General features: G+C 39.6%; 1 protein-coding gene across 1 annotated transcript; it reads right to left on the bottom strand.

Annotated features, from left to right (window-relative positions):
• Positions 1-1,053: 1,053 nt before the first annotated feature.
• Positions 1,054-18,436, bottom strand: GPNMB (glycoprotein nmb). Its single transcript, XM_084509698.1, has 11 exons — positions 18,238-18,436; positions 13,147-13,296; positions 12,300-12,443; positions 10,806-10,979; positions 9,543-9,701; positions 8,773-9,081; positions 7,590-7,700; positions 6,772-6,874; positions 5,682-5,887; positions 3,164-3,251; positions 1,054-2,365 (listed from the first exon to the last, which is right to left on the bottom strand). The coding sequence occupies exons 1-11, from the start codon at positions 18,305-18,307 to the stop codon at positions 2,212-2,214; spliced, it is 1,668 nt and encodes a 555-aa protein (XP_084365824.1). The 5' UTR covers positions 18,308-18,436; the 3' UTR covers positions 1,054-2,211.
• Positions 18,437-24,207: the final 5,771 nt, after the last annotated feature.

The raw sequence follows: 24,207 nt of genomic DNA, 5'->3' as shown, positions 1-24,207 counted from the left end.
GAAGTTTCCCCACTTCTCAGGTTCGTGGTGCTGTTGTTCTAAGTACACTTGAACAGCAGCAGTAAACACTGCTGGATAAGCAATAATAATAAGTAATACCAGATACGCATAAGTAAACTAAGACTAAGGCAAATCCATATCTGTTTTCTGGCGGTAGGTACTGTTTTGATCAGTAATTAGAAACTCATCAAGTCGCCTATTTGACCGTCTCTTTCTGAGATAAAGGAAAAGTACTCTTTACAATCATTAGGTGGTTTATTTGTCAAGACAGCAGTTAAACGGTCATTTGTATAAAACAACAGATGTATGGAAGGGAAGTTACAGTTGAAAAGGCAAAATCAAATTATAGAAATTTAATATTCTGACATTATAGCTAAAGGAAGATAGTGTATGCTATACTGTATACATAGGTGAAAGGTGAAAAAAGTTCTGTAAGTATATCTGAGAACTGTTTTCTATACAAAAGCCTAAGATGTCTCTGAGCTCCCAAAATGCAGTGTTCTACAGAAACAAGATGCTTTCTGCATACAGCTTAGGTCGGCCACGTGCATCATCACTAATCCTGAGTGTTGTAACTGTGATAGACATAATTTTTTCATGCTTCATTACAGATTTTCTTAAGCTTTTGACTAAACCCCTGTCCTGCAACAAGTCAAGAGTCAAACATTACAGGGGTCATAACATTCCGACAACAATTTTTGTAGGAACTGTTCTCTGTTTAAGTCAGAGAATCATTTTAGATGCCCAGTTATGGTTAGATAATAGCTTGTTACACATACGGAAGACAGAATAAAACCAAACATGGTGCTTTTAATAAAATGTCAATGTCTGAAATGGCCACAAAAGAATTAAAACAAATGGAGAATATGGAAACAAAAGAAGAAAAGAGGTTGTTGCATTTTATAGCTAAAGAACTAATCTCAGAGGTATGCCACAATCTGTATTTTTTATATCCTCAAGTCGTGTCTATGCACTCTGGGGAAGTGCTAACGAAGACTACATTCAGATTGTAAGTGACAAGCATTTGACAGGTCTACGAAGATACCAGAAAAATCTGTTTATGCTTTTTATTGCTGCAGGAACCGAGAACAATATGTATCAGAGATGTTCCAAGATACAGTAAATAAGCTAAATATATCGAAATATAGCTCTTCAAAGAACAGGATTGTGCAAAGGCATTTGCCCCTAGCTGAAAGTTAATTTCATTTTGATTAGAAACTTTAATGTTAACAGTAAGGCACTTATGAAAAACAAACTGTTTAAAGCATTTTTTGGTCTGCTTTCTCATCTCAATTAATCTTCTTAGCAACCTTTTGCCTTCCACAAATAAGATGTTCTCCTTTTCATATTATCCAGTGACCCAGGCTTCAGCAGTGTGCTTCCAGTCTTCCACTACGAAACGCCACAAAGCAGACTTAGAAGAACATACAGCTAGAAGACCAACCGTGTCACTTGGGAAAGGCTTCCATGTAAGTTTTGTTAATGCAGAATTGCAGCTACAGTGAGCAAGTCAACACGTTTTGATTTTTTTGCAGAACTTTACACTTTCTATGCTTCATCATGCAAAAGCAAGAACTGGAGCACAGTGCGTTATTTACATTTAGGGGTTTTCATTTACTTGAGTAAGTGTTCAAAGAGAAGGGATGGAGGGTCAAGCAGAAATTAGCGCTTCTTTAAAAGTAAAATGTTTCAGCAGGAATAGCCAAGCAGATGGGCTTTGTCTGTCATGGCAATGTTTTGTTCCACAGACATAACCCGTACCTGTCTGCCTGTAGCTTGCTTTCCAGCAAAGGCATGGCTCTCACTAAGGTGGTAAACAGCTGTACTGGACTGTGTATTTAAGACCAAATATTTACAATTCTTTATTTTCTTTGTTTAGTAATATTTTTTTCCCCCTACAGGCTATGGATCTGATTAGTTTTGCAGGTAGTTAACCCAGAAGTAAGAAAACACAGATGGAGGGGGATTAGTTATTTAGAAAACTATATCCTAGATTACAAACAAGAACAGCAAGTGCTCAAAACTAACTGTTTTATAAGGACTATTTTAATATTTCTAATTGCACCAAGCCCCCCAAAGTTACCCACCAATCTATGTGTGTTTTCCCCTCACCCCTTGTTTTTATAACAAAAACAAACCAAAACCCCAAACCATCAAGGTACAGCTCAGATATGAGTCCTGTACGTAATCTAGTAGTGTCAGAGTAAAGGTTTAAACAATGCCTGGTTTGGTTTTCAAGAGAGGATTTCTCTCAGTGCTCCTAGGGAAGAAAAAGGCTTTGAAATTGCTGAAGTAAGCACTTAGTCCCTCCTGGTTCTCTGCTTGTCCTGCACTTCTCTCGATAGGTTTGTATTGTTTATATCTCCTGCGAGACAAAGAATGTGTACAGTTAGTTGCTGGAAGACATTTAAACAAAGATCCACATGTAGCGTGCAACCAACACGTAAGAGAGTTAATCGTGTTCATAGCATATATTCTTTTTTCTCCTTCCCTCTTAAATCCCCCCCAAAATAATAAATAATATTAGTTAGCTGTGACTAAGGCCTGGTTAATGAGAAGGCTGTGTTGCACAGAGGAGTACTGGTGCTCCATGGAATTGTTTCTTTCTCGCCACTGGCTCTTAGGGCTGAGCACACTCTTGACTCAGGAGTCTCAGTGCAGTCTTAAAGTTTCATGAGAAATGTCCAAGCCAGAAATGCAGTAATACGTGCTTCTTTTAACCACTTTCCTGCAGCCCAGTATCCTTTTCCCAAACAATCTATCAATTTTTTAATGAAGTATTTTGACGATTAATTCTTAATCTGTCAGTCATTCACAAACAGTACTTGTAAGAGTTTTAATGCTAAATTAAATTTCTATTTGTTAGGTTTTAATGCATATGTAAATCACATCATGCAGCTTGAATTTGCTTACTGCTTACATGCAGTTTGCAGGCTGCCTTTTATTAATAATTTTTCTAATATTTACATGTTTTGTGATGATTTTGTGGTTTAAGGCAGTAATCTCATTTTCTTGAATATTTGCTAGAATATTTGAACAGCAATAAAAAAAAAAGAAACAAAAATATAGCTAACACAAACTTAAGCTGTAGGTCTTATTAATTTAAAGTAATATTCTTGTCAGTTCCTTGAAATACTTTTAATCTTAGCCACTAGTAACTTACTTGTAAAGGACAAAAGCCCCAACAGAGGCAAACACTGCCAACAACCCAAGGAAGATGAAGACACCTTTTGTTGTTCCTGGGGATGATCCTAGAGTTCAGAAATAGTTTGATTAAATGTTAGCCTTGTTGTTACAGTAAGATAGACTTTCTAAAGAAAATGTCATTTTAATTTGATTGATGTAAAGATTGAAGCATGCTTAATACTTCTAATATTGGAATGCAAGCTAAGCATTGGAGGTCAGTGACTTTGGCAGGCGGTGGTGTTTTCACAGCCTGATCAATTTAACTCTCAGCACCAGCAGGCTGTGACTTGGGCTTTGGTTTTGCATGAGCCATGCTCCAAAGACACAGTGGCCCTTCCAGCGTGGGAGGGAACTGAAGTGCTTCCTGGCATCCCACGAGGTGGTGCTAATTTGCTCCTTGCCAATCGCCTTGACCATTTGCACCAATAAGCTGTGATGTGAGAATCAACTTCTGCTTATTCTTAAGGGTGATAGCCAGGGAGAAAGGAAAAGGGAATAAAAAATGAGTTCCTTAAATATTCTGCATCTTTGTTTCAGCCCCACATGCTAAGATAGCAAAGCATGGCTGAGAACCTGATGAACCCAGGCTTGTTTGCCTTATTCAAGAGGTGAGGGCTCTGCTTTTTTAACATTCACAGTTCTGGGAAATTAACTTTGGGCTCTGCCTGTCATTGAGCTCTGCCTTCTGGTTTGTCATTAAGCATTTCACTCATATCTACTCCTAATTCACTGTATATGATGGAAGAAGGTGAATCATTACAAGTATGTTTTTTAAAATTTGCGTTAAATATCTTAATTTTGCAGTTCGCAGACTGTACTTGGACCTATTTATTGAGTTTGCTGAGATGGATACGCATTGTTGGTCCTCACATTATCAACAGTGTTTATACAGTGGAGTAATCTAGAAATGCTTGTTGGTTTCCCTTTCCAGTGTATTAATTTATAGTTGATATCTATAAAATCAAGATATCAAGATATCTAAGCTGATATCTATAAAATCAAGATATCAGATCAGGATTTACCATTTATTTGTTACATGTGACTCATGCATTTTTCAGTTTGTTGATAAAATATTTGTGAAGGCTTGACCTCATTCCCAGTTTACACAGTATTTTTGCTGAGAGTGCAGAGATTTATTTTATTAATAAGATAGATCTTTGAATTAGTTTGCAAAGGAACACACATTGATAGGCCAGGTCTAAGTCATAGGACTGCAACCCTTTCAGCAGTTTTTGTGCAATGCCTGCATAACCCTGGCACAGTCCTTCTAAACTTCAAAAGACAGGTGTTCAGGTATTCTCAGGCACCAAATTATAGGATTTTCAGAAATTCATAAATACTTGCCTTCCCTTGAAATGAGTAGAAAATCATGGCTCATGGGAAATGGTTGGAAATGCCAGATGGGCTCCTATGGAAGGTGATTCATAACAGCAACCTTTCTTAGATCCTAATTCTGCTATGATTATAGCTGAAGCCCCAAAATACAACTTAGCTTTTCTTCCTAGAGGAAACCTCGGGAGACAGTCTTTTGGGGCTAAATTTAGTCTCTGTGAATAAAGTTTTGAAAAATCCTACTGCATGCTTATTTTCATCTTCAGGAGCCTAAATACATTTAGAGGTCAGGAATTGTGTCTTAGTCACCACGAACTGATTTAGGTACAGCTAATTTTATACCTAGATAAAATAAAAGCAGCCAAAAATACTGTGACAAATGCCTGCAAAGGGTCAGTTTCTTGGCCGATGTTAATTAAAGCATTCAGAAGAATCACTAAGACATTGTAGTGGGAGGTCAGAAGGGGAATGGGGTGGGAACAGAGAGACAGCATGATCATTTGGGGTTCTACTTGAGACCAAGTTTAATACCTGGTTCTGTCAAAGACTGCTTGGTTAATTATGAGCAAGACACAGTTATAGTCAGCTGAACAAAAGTAAACCTTCTGTTCTGAAATAGCTGCCCTGGGCACACTTTGTAGTCAGTGAATGACACAGGCCTTTCCAGAATCTGATTCATCTTATCCCAAAGTAGAAATAGAAACCTGGTCAAGATCAATGGGCTACAGAGAGGGCTCAGGGCAGCTAGCTCAGCTGTAGGTTTTTATTCTCTTTCAAGTGAGCTGAATTCCGCTCTTAGTTTCTCCTGTTCCTCCATGTGCAGAGTAGACTGGCATGTCCCTCACCTACTCTTCTGTCCAATAGAAAAAATAAACTACAGCTTAAGAGCACTATATTTTGTGATGCTGAAGGGTTTGTGCAGTTGCTGTACTCTTTAGATTGTACACATAAATCAAATCAAGTTCTAACATCTAAGATTTCCATAGGGAAGGAGTTATCTCTTACTGTTGTATGGACTCTCACATAAGATGGCACAACCTCAGCTGAGGCCTCCAGGCATGCTAAAACCCCTACAAGCCCTCCTGTGTTCTCCCCCCAGCAGCAAAATGACCACAAGGAGAAGCTGTTCACAGACAACCCACATCAGCCCTGTGCAGACTCACCTCCGTTCACAGAAATCAGCGCGCTGGCAAGGGCTTGACTTGTGTCGTCCCCCAGGGTGATGTTTATGCAGTACGTCCCAGGTTCGTCAAAAGCTCTCCTTATGGTGAGTAAGCATTCATCGGTGATGACGACGGGGTCACATACCACACCCTGAGACACCTGGCACGTGGGGTCAGAAACTGCTGTGCAGACATCTGTGGGGAGACTGGGGTGGGAAGACAGAATGCATCACATCTGTCAAGTCCTATTAGGACAGCTTGGAGACACATTGCACCGATGCCCCAGTATTATGCTGGTGCCTGGTTACTCAAGTCAGTGATACTACAGTGATTTATGAACAAGGTATCAATATATTATCTGTACTTTATACATACCTCTATATTTTATATATACACACGTGGTGTAAAATACGTCTATAAAATTGTCTGCTTGTTTCCATATTTAGCATTTTATCGTGATCACAGAAAAAAATGCCTCAAATCAGCTTATGAAGTTTGTTACCTTTAATGCACATCATTATGAAAGGAATGAGGATTCTTATGTGTAATATCATGTGCTGACAAAGTGAACACTAACTTAAGAGAGGTTAATTGTTTTCTGGTTGTGTTGCCAAGACAATTCTTGTAGTTCTCAGTCCTCTCAACTCAAATGTTCTTCCAGAAGCCAGGGATATTAGTGCAACATTTTCCTCTCCAAGAAATTGCTTGGACACACCCATTTACTCTAAGTGTCAAAAAATCATGGCCAAAAAGAAATGGTTTCCTTCCAATTTCAGTAGACTGCTTCCAATTTCACAGTGAGTGCTGAAATCTCGTCTTTGCCAGGAAAATATAGAATTACTTCTCAGTATCTAGTTCTCTTACTTTTACTTAGGCTGGCCATTTGTTCTGAATCCTAAGAGCCTGGCAATAACCTCTGTTGACATAGTTTACAAATGAGACTTGCATTATCTTTAGTTCCAGTCAAGAAATAGAAACACTGTGGTTCCCAGCTTTAGTTCATTCAGCTGCATCTAAATGCAGACAGTGTTCCAGCACCTAATTATTTTTAAAGAGGGAAGATGATTGACAATTTCATTTACACACTTACCTCCCTTGACAGGTAACAACAAAGTCAACCAGTGAATTTTCAGCTTGACTTTCTGTCATCTGGATGCTTGTCATCTGAATAATATTTACCTCAAGGATTCCCTCTGGAGAGGAAACAGATGTCAACTGTAGGACACATGACAAGCCTGTGTGTACAGAACCTCAAGTGTTTGGCTGATGCTCAGGTCAAGTCTTGTTTTCCATAACCTTCTCCCTCCCTCAGCACTCATTTTGAAGGGTTTGAAAGCTGTGAAATGTTCCAGTGCTTTCCCTGTGAGGTTGCTCCTTTCTGCTCCACTTTATTTTTCTTTTATAACTGGTTAGTTATTTCTATTACAAAATCACCTCCGCTTCCCATTAACCACAACTTCTGTGTGTGCCAAGGTCTACTCAACCTAATGTGACCCCTCAGGCCTGTACGTTTGGGGTGTGCCAGTTTCAGAAGCTGGTGATACAGAAAAGAATGATAGGTCTCATGTCCCCACCAGCCATTTCCCGGCCCAGGTGCCTGGAAACCCATGTGTAGAATAGGGGCAACCATCAGAAGGCATCGAGATCAAGGCTCAGACTCACATGTCTGAAACCAACGCACTGTAACCTCTGCTACTGATCTGATCTGGCAGAATGTATAGAAACGAAAGAAAGCCTGTTAGCTATGTGCACATTAATCTTTAAAAATGTCAGCTATGTCCAAGAGAAGGATCTTACTGTGGGTCTCACTAATCTGATAAAAGTGTGGCTTCAATAAACACCATCTTTACCATACGTTTAGTACATTATTAGCCCCATTTTGCTCCAAGCATTGACTCGTGTCCTTACCTACAATGGAGAGACCAGCTGAATAGTATCCATTTCTGTAAATATGGCAACCTCCATCAGGATTGTCTTCCATTGTCTCAGCAGCAGCAGAATAGGTTGAATTAGAAGGTGCTTCAGAGATGAAGGAAGAAAAATAGCTTTACAATGAGTTCTGCTTACAGGTATTCTGAACATGGCTATATCCTTCAACTGCATTCATGTCATACGTCATGGATTATCTTGCTTTACAGTTATGCAGTAATATATTTATCTGTATGGGATCATTGTAAGAGAACACGTGGTGAGCTGTTCTGTAGAACCCTGGAGTAGCCTAGATAGTTTCTGTGCTAGTTGCCTGTCTCTGTGAAGTAAAAGTGAGACTGCAAGGTTTGGTATAATTAAACACTTCTTTAAAACTCCCTCATCAATAGTAGAATAAATCCAAAGGCCAGTAAGAGCTTTAAAATGCTCTCTTTAAAAGTAGGTATTTTTCCATTGCTCTACATTAGAGCTAGTAGGGAAGTAGTGGAAATTCTGTCTTTCATTTTTCATTCTCACTTACCATTTCATTAAAAAAAATAAAATCCTGACATTTGAAAAATATAGTCAGATTTACAATTTAATAGTGGTACTGTTCTAACTACCCAGCCTTAAACTGCAGTCCTTTTGCAAACCTTAATAAAACTTTGAGATAATAAACCAATACTGAATATAATGAATGTTATTCTGAAATGCAGTAGTGCATAAATGTAAAGTGGAAGAGCCATTCTGGGTTAATGCCATCTGAAAATCCCATATTTTTAAATATGAGTGCATTTTTTCTAGTTCAATTCAATCTCATTTAATTTGGGTTGGAAGTTAACGCAACCTAGAAAGGAACAGGCTATAAGAGTGTTCTGAAATACCTCTTCCTCACTTAAAATTTGCGTCTTACCTCAGAATATGCCTCTGAGTAGGCAAGAGTGAAACCACTTGATCTGGCAAAGCCAGGGTAAAAAAACAAATGTGTATATGCTGAGTCCATCTGAACACCTATTTGTGCTGTCACTGTGGTGGTATAGCTAGATTTAGTGCAATCGATAATTAGGTTTTTAAATGTGTAAATGATGTCTGTGTTTATTGATTCTGTCTTTAAACCAATTTATAGACTGTTTACAGAGCTACACAGAGCTCCTAATATCACTGCTGATTGACAAGCTCTTACCTGCTGAGGTGGGCAGTGGTGGCGTAGGTGTTACTGGCCTGCAAGGTACAGGTATAATAGCTTGGACAGTTAAATTCAGAGTGAAGTTTCCTTGCAGAGCATAGGTGTGAGGTGTGGTGGCACCGCTTGCTACAAATAAGCCGCTTCCATCTCCAAAGTTCCACTTGTAGGAAATGGCAGAATTATTTAGGTAGTAGCTGGGATCATGGATCTTCACATCAAATATGATTGGCGAGTCTTTGATAAAAATGGAGTCTGAGATGTTGCGGTCATGTTTTTGGTACATACTCACAAATATTGGAATTTTTTCTGCCAGGAAAAAAAAAAAAGGAAGAAAATAAATAAACCATGTATATCTGGCTGCAAGCAACAAACAGCTCCAAAGCTTCTGAACAGCAAGAGTCAGAATGTGAGACATTAATTTTTTTTATATGGGTTTCCACTTTAGTTTGATTTACCGATCTGACAAGTTAATGTTAGTGGGAAACAGGTACCCAGAAAAGTACAGGAACAAATAAGGAATCACAGGCATCTGTGGAAACCATGTTTCCTCTAGTAAATCATGCTTCATCACAAAGTAGAGTTGTCACAACTGAGACAGGTACAAACATAAATTACATTATTCAAGGCAATTTACCAGATATTTCACATTTGTATTAAGAACCTTTCTCAGCCTTCTTTTCATGCCAGATGATGTTTGTGCTGAATTCTTATAACACCTAACCAACAAATACCCCCAGTATTTTATCAGTTTATTTCAGCACACTCACCTGTTACAACATAAATGGCACTTGCTCTTGCAATTGGAATGTATGTTGAGTGCCCTCTCCTGTAAATGGATACTCCCATTACGTGTTTGCCAAGAGTGATATTTGCTGTGTTGACTGAAAAAATCACTGAAGATCGTCCAATTGTTTCATAGTACTGACCTGAAACAGAACACGAACTTGTAATATGTTTTCTCCTTAAGGCCAGCTACGAAAAATCGTTTCTGAGGACCTATATCTCTGTGAATCTTAGATTGTCTAAATCAAAATGTACAGTTCAGAATTGTCTTTCAGTTATCTGGTAAGTGTTTTTAGAGCACTTTTTCAATGTGTTTACTCCCATTATTTCTCTGTTTTTTTTTGTTTGTTTGTTTGTTTGTTTGTTTGTTTTAAAGGTGTCAGATGTCCCAGATTTCACTGATCTAAGAAAGGACATTTGCCAAGGCATCTTCATCTTTCCAAACAAATTGTGTTATGTTATTAGGATTATGTAGTGGATGGTATTACCTCTTAGGCATTTTAAGTCATCTTGTGTTTGTTAGCCTTCAGTGTAGCAAAAAGATATAATGCCTCTTGCTTTGTACCCCAGAATCCTTTGCATACATTTATTAATTTTTCTTCATGTCAGCAGATTGAGATAGGTATCACCTCTATGTAAAATTAGGGACATTATTACTTACACTGATACTAATGGTATTGCTGATTTTCTCAACCTAAATCGGGATACTAAGATTCAGTATGTAGCCAATGTCAGGAGTAGCTCAACTATTACATACTCACAGCTGGAAAATCAGCATCTGTGACCAGAACAGTATGACATGGTCAATGACAATTTTCACCTTCTTGCCAGAGTCAAGATGTGCTGTACCATTAAACTGATCTGAACATATACAGTTCTGTGTTCTCTCTTAAATTTAAGAATCTGAAATGGCAGTGACTGGTAAGTCATCTGACTGACCTGCCTAGACCCTCTGTTTTCCTAGGAAAGTCTCTTGAGTACTATGGAAAGGAAATTATTTTTCTTTGGTGGTAGTTCTGTGAATGCAGACTTGAAGATCTGGTAATACATGTTTTCCAAATCTAGCAGAAGATAATAGAACAATTGGTGGCCTCCCTGGAAAGTGGGGAATGAATTCAGAGTCTCCACTAAAGAAGTGTGGAATCTTGTTAAGGACTTTTAACAAAAGATACTGGTAAAATGAGTTAATGTACAGAATGAATGTAAGCTTCGCAGCATCAGCCACACAGGTATGTTGCAGTACTAACCGAATGTATGGAACAGGTAGACAAAGTTCCTTCTTCTCCAGCCAGGATTATGAGGGAAAGGTCTCCCATCTGGGAACACATTATGGCTGTGGTTGTCTGTGCAGTTTTCCCAGCCACAGCTGTCAATCCATTCGGTCCAGTTGTAGACATACTGATCCTGGGAAGCTGGGGAATCTAAATGTAGAAACAGGACATGTTCCTGGTCAACTGAGAATTGTGCAGTAAATGAGGAAACAGGAGGCAAACACCCCAGGTTACAGCAAAGTTTCTGCACTTAAGCAGCAGGGTAAGTGGGATATTTTTAGACTGAAATTCAGTTCTTGCAAGATTGTCCTTTGTTTTTGTTTTGTTAGTTTTTGTTTTTAGTGTAAACACCACATTTTTCTTGCTTGGAACTGTTTTGTTTAGAGGATTAAAAAATTAGTATAATAGGCCAGACACAATTTAAGTTGCTTGTCCAAAAATTTCTGTCAACTGCACGCAATTCTAGTGTTTCACTGAAGCTAGTGAATTTGCCCCGGCATTTGGCAAGCAGAATTTTAAATGTTGAGTAGAAATGGCAGCCATGGAAACACTGTGAGGAAGTGACTTATTTTGTTTTGTCAAAATAATTTTCTATGGCACCTTTAAATAACTTAGACATGAATTTCAGTTCCTCTCTGAATAATGAAAAGACAGTTTCCTTCCTCAAACTGCACAACAGACATTAAGTAGAAAATGGTTATCAACAGTTAACAAAGCATTAGATGGTGATAAAGTAGAACATAGGCTGAAAAAAATGTTGATATGCCTTGAAATGAAAATTACTGGCAGTTTCAAACATTGAAGTCATTATGTTTTTGTTTTTGTTTTTGTTTTTGTTTTTTCCTCATGGAACCTATATAAATAAGATAAAAAAGGTGATTCTCTGATGAAGAGATTGCTTGTTTTTTAAATTCTTTATTTATTTTTCTTCTTGTTTCCAATTCTTAAAATGGGGGAATGTGAGACTTACACTTTCTTGTGAGTTTTTCAAGATACAAAAGATTGTTAGTGAGTTCTACAGTATGTAATTAAAAAAAAAAAAAAAAAAGCAAAAACAGCTCAATTTTATAAATGGACAGTTTTGCAAATTTTGACAAAAACAGTGTGACTGAGAGATCAGTTGAACCTGTACTCTCCCCGGGACTGTTCAACCTTGTGATTGAGCTGAAAAGCAGCACCAGTTTTGTTAGGAAGCCAAATTAAAGCCAATTAAAGTATTTTGGGAAGCCATTTTTATACTCAAGACAAATCTCCTTAAATTACTTGGTCATTATATGTAACAGGTACAGAATGCTAAAAATACTACAGTGATCTTCTGAGGAAGGAAAAAGGTACAACCCAGGCTAGACACTAGTGTAGTTATCAGTTAAAAGCACCGTGACTGTTCACGATTTCAAAGATTTATGGTGCTTTCACACCAGTACAGTAGTGAGACGCATGGTACAGTGCATGCAGATTGCCATTACTTACCCGGGGTACAGTTTCTCTGGTAGATAATGTTGCCATCGTTATCTTCCTCCTGGCACTTGGGAAACTGGAGAGTCACAACAAAGGTCACATTGGATCCTACCAGTGCTGGGCTATCAGTGACCAGTTTGGCTGTCACTCTTCCTCCTGTAAAAAACAAAATTGGTCTTCACAGCATTAATGGATGCATCAGAGCAGCAGCTACCTTCAGCTGTGCACCCTTTACCTTAGGAATGCTTTGTTTATCCCTCCTTTATTTCCAAGGGAATTTCTGCTCCTCACTCATTTGTGCTTTCATCAAAGTCCCAATTTAGGACAATGGGGATTCTTCATTTTCGCCCACGTAACTTACTGATCTGTCATTCATTTCCTTCTTAGAGCTAAGAATGAGCTTTTTACCCATGGAGTTGATAGATTCCAAAGGAAAATATTTTTATTTCTCCCCAGCTGTTAGACCTCAGCTCAGAGCAGATGATAATAAACAGGCTCTACGCAGAATTTGTTAACCTGAAGCCCACAGTACCCTACTGAGGTAGAAGTTGAAGCTGCATATCCTGTAGGGCATGCTTCAAAGAAAGGGTTATCCTAGAGCCCTGGCCATCGATACATCTTAATAAGTATTCATGTCTGAGGCTATGAGCTATGGGAAAGCATTTACTGTAACAACTCACTATTCTGCTGCTTCAGACAGTGTTCCGGTAATGGCATCAATCCCAATTGTCTCTACTTTGCTCTTGCTTGCAGCAGCTGTGAACATTGCACTTATGAAAAATGCACTGCAGCACCCGCACTCTTCAGTGGAGTGGATTTTATGGCCAATTTTCTCAGTGAACTGCATATGTGCAATTACCTTTCCAGCAGTCCTTCCACCTGGGATCATCTTCCTCCCAGACAGGATAAAGGTTTTCATTCCAGTTATTTTGATCGCTAGACCAGCCTTGTACCTGCTTGTAGGATGCAACAGGAGGAGTTCTTCCATTGCTCAGCACATCTTGAAACCCTGGATAGAAAAGCAAACATGCAATGGGCTACTATGTTCCCTCCTGCCCTCTAAAGCATTGTGCCTGTGCTGAACAGCTGTCTCATTGTGGCTGTATTTTTGTGCTGCTTAGAAAACTCTTTGCCAGTGGAATGTTACAGAATTTTGTCACTGCAGCTCTGGACATTTAAATCAGCTACAACCAGCACAAAGACAATTCTGCCACTGACAGCCTGACATTTTTCTGCTTGCACTATTGCAGGCTCCCCAGAGGAAGAATGCAAAGTTTTACAACATTTTGACCATATCAGAGCAATTGTTCTTATGAATGGAGATAACCATGCAACAGTCAGGCCAGTTGTAAAGAGGCTGCTTGACTGCTGTTGCTGACTGCTTTGTGCTTGACTGGTAATAAATCTGTGACTGAAAGGGTAGCAGGCTAAATTCCCTGTGTGTCTGGGTTGTGCTCTACTGGAAGTTATGCTAGGAATGAATTTTGACCCAGTGAGGCTTTTCTGGTGAGCTGGCTGGTGGTTTGGGTGGGAGGGGTGGAACCAATCGTAACAGAAGCTGGCATTTCCAGAAAAGGAAATTCAGAGCTGAGTAGTAAATTCAATGTGTTTGTAATATAACAACAAAAACATATTAGCTCCACGCCTATTACTTTAAAATGGCTCAGATTAAATAACTTTAATAACCTCTTTCTTCTTATATTACTACAAATGATGGACTCAAACTTTTCCCAGGCCTTCGAGGATCCCTCTTTCTCTCACAAAGTACTCGCACAATGGGAAGCAAAATAAATATCCAAGTAACCTGTAGGAACATGTCAGACACTGGAGGATGCCACAGAAGCATGTTCATAAGCCGGCTGACAGGCAGAGTTCCATTAAAGCCTGGAGGCTTTAAACAACCCTGTCATGTTAATCAGGTAACTGCTGGGTGTGCCATTCTGTCACAAGATCAAGGGAGTTAGGATTTCTGCTTCTCGTGACTTTTAAAGTTACCAGATGCTGGATGCTTCTGAGATTTATACCCAAGTGCAGCGAAGAGCTGGTTGATTTCAAGGAAAATGCAGAGACTTATAAAGAAGGACAGAAATGGCCCTGCGTGGTGTTACAAAACCAAGTGTGTTGGAGTTTCTCCTGCTTTTGGAAAAGGTGCAGAGCAGGTGCAGCCAGTCTAAGCACGGTCTTTATGGGCATGTGACTCCTAATTTTACTGCAAGGAAGAGCCAGAGAAACGGCACTGAAGAAGAGGCAGGAGCTGTTTTCTCCTGGCATTTTACCACCCAGAGAAATTTCAGCTGGGCAGGACTTCCCTTGGCCAGTCCCATCTCAGTGGTCACTCTGAAGTGATGCTGGTAGCTTTCTCCCTAGTCTCTTGAGGTTTGAGGACTGATAGATCAGAGGAAAAGGGCAAATTTTAGAGATTTTATGAGACATAATCTCCCATACTGTTTTGCCCTACAGGAACTCCTCACAGCCTCACTTAGACCACTTGGATCAAGACTTTCCTGAAGAGTTAATATATTTTGATGTAAGCAGAGCATAACATCATGACTGGTATTTACTCAGTGGCCTGTATCACATGCTCTATTATTTTCAGTCTTGGTCAGAAGCAGAGTTGGGTAATACTGTCCTTCAGAAACTTTTCTCAGGGGAAAAAAAAACAACAGATTAGAGACTATAAAATATTTCACAAAGGCTTATCAAGCTTAATTGCATTTTATGTCAAGAAATTAATTTCATCTTATTTGAAAGTAAGTAGTCAGGGATTTTTTTCCTAGTTTTTCCCATTCTCTTTGATTTTATTGAAAAATTATGTAAAGATTACGATGTTTTGATTTTGCCAGTTCAAAACATTTCAATCATTGTTTTTTTCTCCCAAGTATTCATTTCATCAAAAAGAGATGGAACACTTTTAACTTTATAAATGCTTTTAATTTTGAATTTTGAATAACAATTTTTGAATTCAGAAGTCATTTTTTTTGGTCCAGTTTTACTAATAACTGTGGTCACTGCTTCTAAATCACAAGCTCCTTAGGCATTTCTGTGCCTCCCTGATGTGCTTTGTGTATTTCAATCAAATATAAAACATTTCACAAGCTTCAGGACTAGACAAAGGCATTTTTAAGATGAGCAAATACTTTAGCTCTAGTTTTTCTAACACATGGAACTGAAGATTTTCCATTGCTAAATCTAAAGTAATGCATTTATTCTTCAACAACAACAAAAAAAAATAAAAAACACACACACACACACACAAAAAAACAAACACAACCAACCTAAAGAAAATCCAGCCCAAAGCACTCAAGAACAGATGTTGGTCATAATATAAAATTAGAGCGATTCAGTTCAAAATAGACAGTAATAAAACTATCTAAGGAAATGATTTCTATAATAGTTTCGGTGAGGTGATCATAGGAGAAAAGATCTTAACTTCAATAGACTTTCTTCTTTCTCATTCTGGTTTTCATTTTGGTGAAAAATACAGAAAAGTCAAGAAGTTCAGCATTTCCTGTGATAGTGTGTTAGCCATGATAGAGAGAAAGTGAATGTTAGAATAGCAATAAAAAGATGACATAGTTAAAGAGCAGAATGGGAAAAGGCTGATGTTATGGCTAAGCTAAGAACACAGAAAATAATGTAACCTTACCAAAGTTGCATGTAGGAACATAATAAAGCAGGACAGAAGAGATTTTGAGAAACAACTTGCAAAAACATAAAACCTACTAATTAATCTTTTAAAATACAAAAGTAGTAGAAAGCTTGCCAGTAAGTCTGTAGGGCCAATAGATGAAATAGATACAGAAGAAGCATTCAAGGAAGAAAAAGCAATGGCACAAAAATAATATACATTAGTTTACATTTTCATTCACAAAGGAGGAGCCTGAGAGACTTCTGTGCCAGAGTTTTTCTTTACGATGATGGAGAATCTCTCTCAAAATGAAGTGTTGGCACAAAAGAAGAATTATAGAAGAAATTAACAAACAAAAGAGTTGTGTAGCTCAGGTGGCTCAAAAGGTGTGGAAGTTATTCAAGAGTGAAGTAAATGAGCTGCTAACCACAGCATGTAAAGTCTTGCTTAAAACTGCTTCAGTGGCTGTGAAACAAAAGTTGGCAACTGTGATGACAGTTTTTAAAAACATTTCCAGGGAAGATTTAGAGGATTACAGAAAGTGTGATACTCAAATTGGACAAGCTGGTAGAAACAGCAGTGAAGACCAGAATTAGCAGATACAGGGGATTAATATGATTTTCTGTAAAAGGAGTGTGTTCCTCACAAATATATTCAAGTTTTGCTGAGGGAGCCAGAGAGCGCATAACCTCTTGGTTACAGTCTGCCTGAGTTCCAGGCAGCATTGGTGAGGCACTTTGCTAAAGACGCATAAAGGAGCTAAGTTACCATGGGACAAAAAGGATTTCACATGAGTAAATGATTGCTTAGGATGTTTGAAAGCTGTGAGCAAGCGGCTAGTTTCCACCATTGTTGAAATAATTTTAAATGTTAATGATCTGGAAAACAGGTAACCAGTGAAGTTCTGTACTCTGCCAAAGACAGCATGATAAAGTAGTAGAGAGGAGGACTGGATGAGACTCAATGACTCAACAACACAACAACATGAAATTCAGCATGGTTAAATGTAACTTTAGGTAAAGTTAAAGAATGAGAGGCTCTAAACTAGCTATTGCCACTCAGAAATGAGATCTTGTAGCTTTACAGTTTTGAATGCAGTGCTTGGGAATAGTTGAAAACCTAGGAAAAGGTTAGAGAATGGAGATCAAAATGTCTTTACAGCATTGTATAACTCCATGTGTGCTTGTGTCTTGAATACTGTATGCTGCTCTGCATACATACAGTATTCAAGACACAAGTATTCAAGACACAAGTATTCTCTGCAGCTCAAGCAGGATGTAAAAGAGCTAAAAAAATACAGAGAAAGGTGGCAAGGATGCTGTAAAGGGATGGAATCGTTTCCGTATGAGGAACAGCTAAATAGACCATGTCTTGAGCCTACAAAAGAAGTGACAGAGGAGAATATAAAAACAGAATCAAGAACAGCATGGTGAAAGAAGCAATTTTTCAGTTTCTGAAAGCACAAAAGTTAAGGACAATCAAATGAAACCAGCAGGTTATAGGTTCTAAGCACACACACACTAAAGAAAAAAAAAAGATATTTCTTCATGCAAGGCACAGTTAAGCTGTGAAATTTCTTGTTGGCAGGATGTTGTGTGTGCTCAAAATTTACATGGGCTACCGCCAAAACCCGAGTGCACAAACTGGCAGAAGAGAAGTCCAGTAAAAAACTGTTAAATACAATGGCTCTACATCTGACCGAGGAAGTTCTGGTGCTATAAATCAGTGGAGGCTGGAGAAGTATCCTTGGTAAATGCCATTGTACACTTGTCCAGTTCTACATCTATGACTGTTCCCCACTGGAGGCAGGTGCAAGGCTAGCGGTATGCGCAGCCTCAGCTCTTTCTTCAGTTTCTTTCTCTCAGATGCTGGAACTTGACCCTAAATTCCCATTTCTGGGTTCCTAGCACTAAGCTCAGTGAGCCAGCATAAGACTGTAAACCAAGCTGGAGTCTGGGAAGAAGACCAGGACCAGCCCAGTGCCCGTCCACCGCAGCTGGAAGGTCCAGCTCCTTGACTGGGCTCCTTGAGGTTCAGGATGCAGAGGTTTGGTGGCTTCTTCCAGACACAGCTGAGCAGACTATGAGAAATCCACACTGCCTCTGCCTTTTTGGCCAGGTTTGAACTGGGGAAATATTGTTAGGAATTGAGGAAATGAACCCCAAAGCTCCAGTCAACTGTCTATCTGCCAGGAGACAACCGGACAGCTCTTGGCATCTTCCTACAGCCAGTACAGCTACGGGAACCACCACACCTGCAAGGAGCGTCAGGTTTTACAGCACAGTCTCAGGACAGGAGAGAGGAAAGGGATGAAGGACTCACGCGTGGCAGCAGCACATAGCACCACTTTGGCCAGGAGCAGGAATCCGAGGTGGCAGCAGACCCCGCTCATGGTGTGAGGGATCGTACGTCGGGTCGGCGCGCACGGAGGAGCAGAGGGTGCCCAGCTCCTGCACGCAGCAACTCCGTCGGTCTCCGCTGAGAAGTGAGAATAAAGTTTCTCCGCTGCGCAGCTCTCCAATTAAATGAAGGGCCCCGGGACTCATCATGTGATGGAATTAAGCAGAGATGCATGATTTTGTCTTCAGCTTCTTTCGGCTCATGTGCTTATGACTCACTCCTTTTGCTTTCAGCATTCCCTGGGATTTCTGAGAGACCTGTTTAGAGCCACGCCATTTACCTTGCAGGCATTTTTATACTAGTTTTATAGTATGATCAATTTTGGTGCTTAATTTGTTTTTAAATTAGGAACATTCATTTCCAGAAATCCAAATTAACTCTCACCCTAGCCTGATTTGCTAGTGTTACTGCAACAGCTCATTGCATTTGATGGGCCCACCACTACTTAAACATGTTTCTCTTCCCACATGCTGGGCAACAGACTGCAAACTGAATGGAGACTGGCGGATTCTAGCACTTCCCTGGATGTGGCTCCTGATTAGAGCTGATCCTTAAGGAAAAAATATTTAAGGGCTTGTTTAGTGGGCACATGCATGTACCACCATGCCCCAGCTGTGTGACATGACATGTCCACAATTAGAGGTATGATCACAGGCTGTGTAGTGATGGCCAGCCAATATCTAGGTCACTAGTTGCCATGACCAAAGCACTGAAAGCACTTCAATGTGGTGTGTGGTGTACAGAGATAAATTAAAAGTAGACTTTACTGTCCACCCTAATAACAAGGTGTTGCCAGTGGCTGAAGAGGAGGAAGGCAATACTTTCAAACACCACACTTATGGTTCAAATTCAGGTTCAACATGCTTCATCAGCATAGACACCTTCCCCAGGTGGTCTTCCATAGGTGGTGCAACCACTGAATTTTATGTTGGTCCTGGCTGCCTCATGAAGTTTCTTGCTTTTTTTTTTTTTTTTTCAGCAGAAAACAAGCTTTGATGAGACAAGGCATAGAATCAAATACAGTCCTCAAGATGGGAGTTCAACAATGGTTTCAGTGACCCCAAAAATCACTGGCAAGTTAGGTGTTAGCCAGAAAAGAGCAAGCTGGGCAACACTAAGCCATTTTTATATTGGGCAAGGCAGGTGGAAGTCTGTAGATCCAACATACTGTAAACAAAATGAAGAGATTGCCCAATGAGAGGAGACTTTACAAGTATGACTTCTTTTAATTTATTTTTTTCTTAGTGTCTTTTTTTTTTTTTTTTTTTTTTCCCCCTAACATTTTCTATTACCTGCAAGTTATTGTCACTACCTGGAGCACCCCGGCCAGCATTTTTACTCAGAAACACAGACTCTGATGTCCTGTTCTCTTAAAAGCTCCTGATGGATGCAAGGCAAGACTCCTTCTGGAGGTCTTTCAGAAAGAGTAAGTCATGGCCTTTGTGTGTGAAGCCAGACATGGGTGAGCAGAAAACAGGAGTGTCTTTTTTTCCCCTGTCTTCTCAACAGCACAGAGAGAAGGATCCCAGGCCATGCGAAGAGTGAAGTGTATCTTGCATATGGAGACTCCATGGTTCAGCAGCCTCCTGTCTGTAGCCAGATCTCCCTCCTGCTGCCAAGCCAGGAAAAGAGGTGAAGGCAATAGCCTTAGGGATACCAGGCTTGTTTAAACTAAGCCCTCATTATCTGGCAGAAAGGAGAGGGAGCGTAAATCAAAGTCAAACCTGTGACTGACTATGCAAAAAAAATCATATGACTGTAGCGTCCTCATGTGATTGTTGCTTTCTTGTTGTTATTAAATTAACTACGTTCCCAGTTGAAATGTCAGGATTCAAAGCCATTCACAACTATTTTTTAAACCACATCGGACATTAATTTTAATTGCACTCCTTTGTTTCCAGGTTATTGATCCTAAAAGTGAAAAGTGACCTTCAAATACTGTGTTTCAGCACTGATCCAAAGTCTGCTGGGGGGAAAGGAGGCTTGAGCACTCTTTCCCAACAGGGTTTTTGAGAACCTCCAGAGAAAAACTGCTGACAACAAATGTCTGGTAATTAAAAACAAAAATTTATCAGCCTAAAAACAATAAGGTTGGTTAAGACAGATTTTTTTTTTTTTGCCGTGTTATTTGATACATGAAAATGTTACATAAATATTGAGTGACACTCTCAATAAGAGCCAGCTGGTGGAAATTATTAAACATGTTGTAAATAGACTTCAGGGGCACTGAGGATCAGGCCTGTGGTTACAGGAATCCAAAACCACCAGGGCTGGGGTAATCACTAAAAGGTGTCTGTACTGTGAAGATCTGGTCCTTCACAGTCTCCCTCTTCTGCTCTTGGGCCTTAGACTAAACAGTCCTGAAGGGCTGAAACAGAAAATGTTTGGATCCATTTATGCTGTGGCTGCAGCCAACTGCATTAACAAGAAAAGAGGAGAGTAGGAAGCCATAGAATAAGGGAAGAAAGAGCTAGGAAGAACAGAAATGTAAAAAGAGTGACCAGAGGAAGAAAAAGTGAAGAAATATTACAAGTGAAGACTGAAGGGACCCTCTGAAAACAGAGTTGACTTAAAGTTGTACCTATGTCCCAGTGTCAGCTGACTTCTCAGTTTGTATTTGAACATGAGTTCTTCTGAAACACCAAAGAATTGGTTTTAGCTGGCTGATCATCACCAGATCGTAAATGAACTTCACAGATTTTACATCATTATGCTTGGTGTCTGAGAAGTGGCTTCACAATTAAAGCAACTGAACTGAATTGTGTAGCTGCAACAGAGACAAGATTTAAAATATAGCTTAAATATTCTTTTAGCAAAGAAATATGTTCAGAGAGACTTAGGACTTAATCTTACAAAGAAGTGTGTGGGTAGGAAGAGCTTGGTTCTTCACAGCTTTAGCTCCTCAGTTATTAAAACTCATCCAAGAGATACAGATCTCTGCTACCTGAAGGCTTGTCAGATGACAGGGTGTGATCAAATCATGTGTACCTGCATGTCTAGATTGTGACAGAGCTGGCATGTTCTCACTGCTATCATGCTTCCATCTCCTCAACACGAGTACAGGAATTGTTAAACACTTCTCATAGGAACTTTAAAAAAAAAGCAAAAACAAACAGATACGAAGAATGATCTTGATGTTTAGCCAAGCTACCAGATGAAAATGAACCAATCTCATTTTAGCTAACCAGGTACGTGTAGGTGAAAGCTGTCTGCCATTACCAGTGGTCTCTAGGGAATGCTGCTTAAGGCGACACAAATTCCCTTTCTGGGAGGATATCATCCATGTCTTACTTCACGTGGGACAGTGCCTCATCAACTGACTAAACTGAATGTGTGCACAAAGCTGCGTTAGCAGTCTTCAGTCTTTCTGCAGAAAATACATAAAAAACTGCCATGTATCTGTGTGTATATGGCAACACATAAAAAAAAAGGGTCTACTAAAGCTCTTGATCAGTTTATGGCACCACCCAGCTCAATTTATCACTCGAAAATTAGTTAACCATCACAAGTGGACAAACAGGCTTTCAGTAATTCCAGTGTCTCCTTTTTTTATTTATTTTTATTTTTTTTTTTCTTTTGCAATAGATAAAGCTACAGCTAAGATTGTGCTGATTGTGCTTTTTTTTTTTTTTTTTTTTTTTTTTTTTTTTTTTAATGGGAAGGCATTTCCAAGCACTTGTACTCTTCTACAAATTCCTGTATTGGTATTGATGCATTGATGCTTTCCAAACTTTGTACTTAACCACAGTATATAATTCTGGAGGTTTTTTTGTTTGTTTGTTTGTGTTTGTGTGTGTGTGTGTGATAGAAGTCATTTTTGGCTTGATTGCCTGTAGAGCAAAGGCTTGAATGACCATGCCATCTCTCCGCCTTTTCTAGGGATGTCTCTGTTTTTTTCTCTGTAGTAACACTAACCTCACTGATCAGGTGCGTAACAGTGCCCCAAAACTCTTGTGAAAGCAACTCACGGGAAGGCACAGAAACCCAAGATAACATTCAACTCAGGGAAGGGCTGCAGCTCTTTGACATCAGAGAATGCACAGAGCTCAGTCTTGAGATCAAACCCATGCCGCTCCACTCATCTCTCACATGTGGACTTGGCTTCCCAGCTCATGGGAATTAATTCATGTGTATGATCAGCAGTCGGAGATGAAGCATGGTAACAGAGATTGGTCTTCCAGACCTCACCACACTTTTTTTATTCTTTTTTGTTTGTTTGTTTGTTTTTCCTTTTTTTCCTCAAGATGTATAAACAGAGCAAGTGAGCTTCATTCAATGTCTCTAGGCAGATTTTTGTTAGCTACGGTGCCAATGCAAGGAGGAGGTATCCCAGTAATCCCAGTGCTCTGCTTCCCTTGCTGGTGGTCCCCTGAAGGCCTCTGTGAGCTTCTTAATGGCCCTGTGCACACCTCAGCTGAGCCACTTGTAGAGTTGCCACGGTTCATTTCCAGTCTGGACATTGGGTTTACTGTACTACATTTTACACGCTGGCTTAATGAACTGTTAGTTACACGGCTTATGTTCACAGTGACTCATCAAGGCACCATCCTCTTCCAGTCGTGAGGGCAGATAATTGCTGTAAAAGTGCATGATTATGACTGTGTGATACCCACATTTTACACATTATTATAATGAAATATGTTCAGGCCTCTCTGCTGAGCGGGGAGATTTTAAAAGGAAGATATTGTATGAACCAGCTCCAAAGAGAGCAACCAAATTCTTGCTGAAAAGTTGTTTTCCCTGAGGCTCTCATTGATATTTGTCTAGGAAAATTAAAAAAAAGATTTCTTCAAAATAAAAAGTATCCAGCAACAATCAAACAAACAAAACCCAACCAAAAAGGTGATGTTGTTTCAAAAGGAATATACGTAACACAAACATCTGCTTTGTAGTCATTTTGGTGACAGGACACTGAAGGCAAAGTGATCTCAGCCAAAATCTGCTCCTTTTAAGTTTTTCTAAGAAAAAACACAAACTGAGTGTACTAAGTTATATCTCCTTCCCTGTATATGGTATATTTCACTTATTATGGGCTTGGCTTCAAGATTTCAACACAGAAGCTCAGTTGCTTTACAGTTCACTGAAATTGCCTTGACTGCTCAAGAAATAAGCTCAGCACTTCTCTGTAATAGGAGTCTGAAAAAAATGAAAGTGCTGGCAGCTGAACTTTAGCATAACATTCTCTTTAATATGTTAACAACAAGAATGTGGGCAAAAATTTGCATTTTTTGGACTGTATTCCCACTCACTCACGGCAGTAATTCAGACACTCACCACTTCCTTGGAGGCCAGACCCACTTGTGGACATACAGGCAATGGAAAATGAGAAAAAAGAAGAATACATTATGCAGCACCCAGCTTTCTACCTATAAGCCCTGTTTAGATAGTAACATTTGTGGCATAAAAAGAAGGTAAACTCAGCAAATGGAGCTGCTGTGCTCCTAGAGATGTGCTGCTGTCGTGCTAGGAATTACATCCACCTGGACCCTGCTCCTGTAGCTGGCAACAGTGGGGAAAGCTCATTCTGTGGCCTGGAGGGAAAGAGAAGGAAAACGTGCTTTTTGTTGTTGTTAATTTTTGTTTCTTTTGTTTTGTATTGTATTTTGTTTTCCAAATTGATCTGCTGTCGCTTGCACAGAGCTGTCATGTCTTGCTGGAACGCCGGGTTAACTGGCAAGGCGCAGGAGGAGCAGCGTGGCCGTGCCCTGACTTGCCAGTTCCCACATGTACCGACTCAGCACCACATCCACGTGTCTTAGGCAGGAAGAAGGATGGGCTGCCAAGGCAGCTCTGCAGCCCCCCAGGGCTGCAGCACAGGTGGAGGGGTTTGTGCTTGCAAAAACTTTAACAGAAACCGATGGCTTTCTGTCATTATGAGAAAATATCTATATT

Source organism: Aythya ferina (assembly GCF_964211825.1).
Source record: "Aythya ferina genome assembly, chromosome: 2".
NCBI lineage: Eukaryota > Metazoa > Chordata > Aves > Anseriformes > Anatidae > Aythya > Aythya ferina.
This window is presented reverse-complemented; position numbering and strand designations above follow the sequence as displayed.